General features: G+C 38.7%; 1 protein-coding gene across 1 annotated transcript in view; it reads left to right on the top strand.

Moving 5' to 3' along the window:
- LOC111711476 (SLIT-ROBO Rho GTPase-activating protein 1) overlaps nt 1-6,492 on the top strand; it is a 19,055-nt gene extending 12,563 nt beyond the window's left edge. Inside the window, exons 9-11 of the mRNA XM_023485849.1 lie at nt 328-407; nt 488-986; nt 4,868-6,492. Coding sequence (XP_023341617.1) covers nt 328-407; nt 488-986; nt 4,868-6,031 — 1,743 coding nt within the window. The 3' untranslated portion in view covers nt 6,032-6,492. The remainder of the gene's footprint in view (nt 1-327; nt 408-487; nt 987-4,867) is intronic.
- The last annotated feature ends 368 nt before the right edge of the window (nt 6,493-6,860 follow it).

Raw genomic sequence — 6,860 nt, 5'->3', positions numbered from 1 at the left:
GACACATATTCTCACACAAGCATATATTTACACACATGATGTTATTGTTTGTTGATTAAATTCAATTCTCTTCTTACACAACACCCACTCTACACTAATGGTTCTAGAGATAATAAAGTCGAGATAAATCTTCGTGATGTATTATTTAACATGTTTTGCAACAACAAATTGATTCGCCAATTTTTATATTTGGAAGCTAAAAATTCTGCACGATTTTGGCAGATTTTAAAACAATCCGACTACTTGGTCAAACTCTCTAACCTTTTCAACACCAGGTTGAACTCCGCTGGAGGTTTGGACTCATTTTTACTCTGGGTTGTGTTTTAGGTTAGCGGGGATTGGTGGAGAGGAAGTGTATCAGGAAGAGAGGGACTCATCCCGGACAAATATATTCTTCTTAAGATCAGGTTAATATTATTTTCAACCAAAAATGTAAATTTTATTTAAAAATTTAAATTATTGTAATCTCTTAAATTTTTGTTTTCAGAGGAGAGGATGAACCAAGAGAATCTTTATCCTCAATATCCGAGGAGTCAAGACGGAGAACATCAAGTCAGAGTGAACCTACCCGTTCCAGCTCCAGTCCCAGGATACAGAGATCCCACAACTCCGTCTCATGCCCCCCAGTTACCCCGCCCCTTTCCAGGGCCCTCCCACATAGACATTCAATCAGCCACGCCCCTGGAACCGTTGTAGTGACGCCCCCTGGACAGGTTCGGTCAACGGTCATATCTCTTCCTCCAGCAACCTCTAGGGATAGCATCTCCGTAGACTCCGGAAACCCTTCTCCGGATACAACCTTCACCAGTGAGCGGGTTTCCAGGTCTCCAGTAGGACCTGGATCCGAGTCTGACTCTAGATCTATAGATCTAGATTCTCTATCCGTGGATGGAGACTTGGAGCCAAGGATAGTCTCTGAGACCGGAGCTACGGTCATCCAGGTTTCTTCAGGATCTCCAGTAGACCAGAGCGTTCACTCTGCAGAGGTGAGCACAGGGGAAACCAGCGTAGATGCTAGAGCCCTCACCACTGTACAAACATCCCTCTAGATAGATTCTACGTTGCCAGGCATGGATAAACCACGTTTAGCACAAATGATTTCTGTTTCTAGGAAGGATAGACAAAGCACTCGATCTCTAAGGCCTAGTATTCTGAGGGTTGAATGTAAACAGATCAGTTTGTTTACATCCTTGTCAAAGAAAACTGGTTCTTAGTGTACGGTTCTATCTAATCCGTCCTAATTACAGCATTATTTCAAAACCCCCACGTTTGGCACTAATTATTTCCTTACTTGTACAATTCATTTCTCCTATTTTGCTTAAAGTACCCTATCTTCTAAACAAAGCTTTACTTAGAAATCTATTATATCCCCAGAAATATCAACCCACTCAACTTAGAACTATTTTAAAACCAAGCTAAGAGTATTCCTGTGGTTCTTCCGAGTTCCCCCAATCAAAATTTGAGGACAATTGGTTAAAGGATTCGTGAGTTATGTTTAGACATACAAACAAACTAACTAAGATTACTGCTTAGTAAACGTAGAAGAAAAAAATGAATTGTACAAGTATTAGAATTTTTTACTCCACACAAGTTCATGTCAGGTTCAAAATAATATTCAATTCATGGGTTTTAACGGAGAACATTTTTTGCTACTTAAAAAAGTTTTTCGGGGGGAAATTATGCTTTTTTGAAAATTCCTTTATCACTTAGATACTGTTAGTCGGCATTTAAACAAATCGATTTTTTTCAAAAAAATCCAATATTTCAGATAAGACAATATATTTTAGATAATTGTTATGAACCTCTCATGTTCTATCTTAAATAGTTTTAGTAATTGCACTGTAAGTCCCTCATGCTTAATTCTTATGCACTTGCGATATAATCCATTTTCCCCGTCCTCTTTCTCCTGTCTGATCCCTCTGTTTCCTTAACATTTATGATCCCAGTAATCTCTCTAGTTGATTACTATGTTTTTTTTTCTTGTTGAATCCCCATATACCCTCCATTCTGATACTTCTCTTCCTTTCCTTTCCTATCCGTAAACCTCTCTCCTGATCCCTATGCAGTATGCTCCCTCCAATCTCATCCCTTTAACTCCCTCCATCTAATCTATATGTTTCTTCCCATCTTAACCCTATAGCCCCCTCCCGTCTCATCCCTATATCCCCTCCCATCTCTTATCCTGTCATCCCCTCCCATCTCATCCCTGTATCCCCTCCCATCTCATCCCTATATTCCCTCCCATCTCATCCCTGTATCCCCTCCCATCTCATCCCTATGCTTCTTCACATCTGATTCCAGTATATACACCATCTGATCCTTATTCTCTCCAAAATCTGATTCCAGTATATACACCATCTGATCCTTATTCTCTCCAAAATAATCCCTCCTATATGTTTCTTCCCATCTTAACCCTATAGCCCCCTCCCGTCTCATCCCTATATCCCCTCCCATCTCTTATCCTGTCATCCCCTCCCATCTCATCCTTGCATCCCCTCCCATCTCATCCCTATATCCCCTCCCATCTCATCCCTGTATTCCCTCCCATCTCATCCCTGTATCCCCTCCCATCTCATCCCTATATTCCCTCCCATCTCATCCCGATATCCCCTCCCATCTCATCCCTATGCTTCTTCACATCTGATTCCAGTATATACACCATCTGATCCTTATTCTCTCCAAAATAATCCCTCCAATCTGATACCTATCCTGTATATTTATGGATGATATTTCTAGTATTTGTTTATCATTCTAATTAAACACTTAGCACAGTCCTTCGCACAAACACTTGTATAAACCAACTTGCTGTTTATACCTTTATAATATAAGGCAAGTTTATGCATGAAAGGATGGGAAAAAAATTTGAATATCCAGACGTCGAAACTTTTGTATTGGTAATCGGTTCAGAAAGCCCGAATCCTAATTTTTTGTAACTTAATTATAATTTCTTGGTCCGATCAATCAGCGTAAACAAAACTCTTGACCAATGATAGATCGGGATTAGTTTTTTAAGGATTAAGCACTTAATCATTTCAAATTACGAGTATCTGCTGTGGATACAGAATTCAATTGATCGACTCTTTCAAAAGTTTCGGCCTCAGGGATGATATAAATACATTTACACCGAGTCAATATTTACACCAGTTCTTTTACAGATCCGCGTTTAATAAATTGATATCAGAAAAGAACCTTGCAATGCATGTTTTTTTAGATTTTGATTTTGTTCAACATTTCTATCGCAATTAAACTATGTTTCTTAAAAATATTCATACAAGCTCCCCCTCTAGTTCGTTAATGCTTTGAACTGGATGTTGAACATGTTTTTTTATATTTATACATTATACGCAAAGCGTAGATTTAATATGTCATAACAAGGTCGGGGGGAAAAAAATATTTTTCAGTTTTCTAAACATTGGCTTATCATTCTTCTGTCAACAAAAACAAAATCAAAGTTTTCTTATTTTTTCTGTTTATGCGCAGCCACTCCTTTTGCAAACATTGTAAAAGTAGATCAGGGGCGTATTCAGGAATTTGTCTGGGGGGGCTTTAACTATTTTCTTTAGAGGTGGGGGGCTCTGCATCCTTGGGGCCTGAAAACCCCCTGAAATCCATATATTTTACTGGTCCAGAGGGGGCTTAGCCCCCATAGCCCCTTCCCCTGAATACTCATCTGAAGTAGATCTTTGCAAATTTTGTTGAGCACGATTTCGATTTAGCATAATAAGGGGGACTGGGTTAAATACATTAGGGATCACACGATGTCAACAATGTATGCCCCCCCCCCTTGCACACTAACATACAACCCACCAAGGGTGTAATGCAAGGAAAGTCAATTGCGGTTGTGTATACTCTGTGTACATATTGAAACCAGTTCTCTCTGGGCTGAATTTGTAAACAAGAATAGATGCATCAGTGTTCGTTTAGTATTCGAGGAGGGGGGTACAATAGAGAAGTTACTTCTCTTTAGTACTGTGTGAAAACATTGATCCAACTTGTATGTTTATTGGGTCTCATTGTTAAATAATAAAAAATGCATTTATGTTATAAATTCCTATGACCAGAATATTTCATTGATTTTTTATATGAAAGATGGATCCCATGTCAGGCTGTGGCACCCCTACTCTTGTGTTTACATTAGAGCCCAAAGACAGTACACTGCAGTACAACAAATTCGTACACCACTGAAATAACTTTCTTTGCATTACACCCTTGCAACCCACAGGCACAAACGAATACGATGGCATTATTTAAACACATTAACAATTTCTAAACTGATATGATTTACATAGGTTTTTTAATCTAAAAAAAGTACAATTTTAATTTTACATGAATTAAAAACAAAAGCATTTTCTTTTTTTCTAAATAAATTATTTCAGTCTAATATGAGATGCTGTATCCAGTTTACGTACGTGTATGCCTCAGTGTAGATTTGTGTATGCTGTACACTAGTAATTAATGTTTATGGATCCTTATCTCTAAAAACAGTGTTACAGTACAATCCACTTTTCACGATGCACCTCACTCACATAACGTTTTCAATTCTACATTATATCTTTTTTCATTTTTTCATTTCACTAAACTCTAATGTTTTATTAGTAGATTATTTTGGTGTATTTTTTCATTCTCACTTAAGACGTTTTTCTTTTAAACGTCTAGTTCGTGTTAGTTTGCTTTCAAATCTGCAATCTTATCTGGGGACGGATATAAAATGCACCTTGAGCTGTCCCATATACTGCACAGGGATAAGAAGATAAAACTGATTGGCTGTATTATAGAGTCAGCACTCATGCATGCTCTAATTTAGTTTAGATTTTCTTTTCTCCAGCAGCAAGGCTTTAACAGATGAATTTTATATTTTTATTTTTAGGTTCAATCTCCGGGTCCAGCATTGGTACATGAAGGGATAAGCCGGGGTTCTATCGACAGGACGGTTCGAAGCGGAGCTCCGAAGTTATCTCCGAAGTTAAAGGTTCGAGTTTCCTCCGTGGATAGCTTAGCGAGTACAGGATCCAACCAGGAACTCAAGGATGAATTGGAGACTAGTCTAGCTGAGGTTAAAGCTGCAATAGAGGACGTGGTTCGACGGGCTACTCCGGATTCAGACGGAGCAGCTTCACAATCCTTACCACGAACTCCGGAGGAGGAAACTGTCCTGGAGCTAGCGAGTCGTCCGGCCGGATCAAGAGAGGGAATAGGTCGGAAAATCTCCCTGGAGGATGTAGAGCTGAGAAGGGTGAGTATGGAAACTGGAGCTAGACCCAGATCAGTTCAAACTCCATCTGTTACTCCGCGATCCAGTAAACCCTTGGACGTGGAGTCGGTTCTTCTAAAGCAAAGCAGCTGGGGGAGTAGAAGAGGACCTAGAGAACCTAAGGACCCTGAAACTCCGGATGAACACGTCACAGCATTTGTAAAAAGAAAGGAACTGTGGGAGAAGAGAACGAACAGTACTCCAAGTAGCGATGAAGAGAAGGAGCGAGGAACTCCTAACTTCAGAGGAAACCGGGATTTCTGGGAGCAGAAATCCTTGGGACGAAAGAAAACTCCTGGTCAGACTCCAGATCTTGTAATGGACCTACCAGCCGGAGCTCTAGCAAGTAGTCCACCCGTTCCAGCTCCGAGACCACGTAAGTCCCGATCTCCGTCCTCCGATTCTGTCGGAGCTCGTTCCATCAGTTCCGAGGATTCACTGACAACCTCTCCAATATCTAGCGCAGACACATTTGCAGCTGATACAGATACATTAAAGAAACCCCAGTCAAATCAATCCACTCCGGTCTCTCATCCTAAACCTAAACCGAGACCAGAACCTCTTCTCCTTGCTAATACTCAACGATCCCAGGTTGTTCCAATCCGTTCTCCAGGTCCCAGGACACCAACACTGACTCCTAAGTTTGGATCCGTGACACCCAGAGCAGATTCTTCCTTCTCCGGAGCAACCTCGTCCTTTAAACCATCTGTGAGAGTAAAACCTTTGGTTCATGTTAAACCAACAGAAATTAAAAAAGACGCGTCCAAAGATTTGAAGTAAAATTATGTTTTATCCCCATCTCTCACTTTGTCGAGCTTATTTTTTTCAAGCATTTACAGACGAAAATTGCAACTATTTTGCACAAATTGAGAATACCAATATGATTTATTTGCAAAAAGTGCAAAAATGTTTTAAAATTTTGACAAAAATTGATCTCCCGATGTATGACTATCAAGAATGATATATTAAAATTTTCCTGTTATAAATGTTTTGAATCCTATTCTATTACAAGAACATTATATAATAACATTAATCTACAATTAAACACGAATCCACAGATAATTTCATACTTTTATATCTCGTGCTTTTTCAACTATAAATGTATGTATAGTGTACAGTGTACAGTGTACATGAGTGTGCTACTGTAAAGAATGAAAAGTATAAATTTTGTAAATTATTTTAAACTGTTTACCATGAGCCTAGTCTGCTTAATTTACCGTAATAAACGATATAAATGTGAATCCGAAATATTTTCAAGAGATATTATTTTAAAGTGATCGGCGTGTAAATCAATACAATGAGGACTAATTTTCTTTTCAAGTTTTGATTTCTAAAAAGCTTTTTTTCAAATTGAAAGTTTACTCGTAAACAAAGAGAAGCTGTTAATTTACAACATAATTCTGTTTCCATGTTGTATGGGTATCCATTCTGCTTGAAAGCTTGGTGAAACCAAAATTTGAAATTGAAAGTGTTATTTCTTGAATTATTGATATATACGACAAGGGGTGTTAGCATTATCATGTACAGTTAGGCCTAGAAAATTTAAAATTGAAAGTGTTATTTCTTGAATTATTGTTATATACGACAAGGGGTGCAGGTTAGCATTATC

Source organism: Eurytemora carolleeae, unplaced genomic scaffold (genome assembly GCF_000591075.1).
Source record: "Eurytemora carolleeae unplaced genomic scaffold, Eaff_2.0 scaffold1155, whole genome shotgun sequence".
NCBI lineage: Eukaryota > Metazoa > Arthropoda > Copepoda > Calanoida > Temoridae > Eurytemora > Eurytemora carolleeae.
This window is presented reverse-complemented; position numbering and strand designations above follow the sequence as displayed.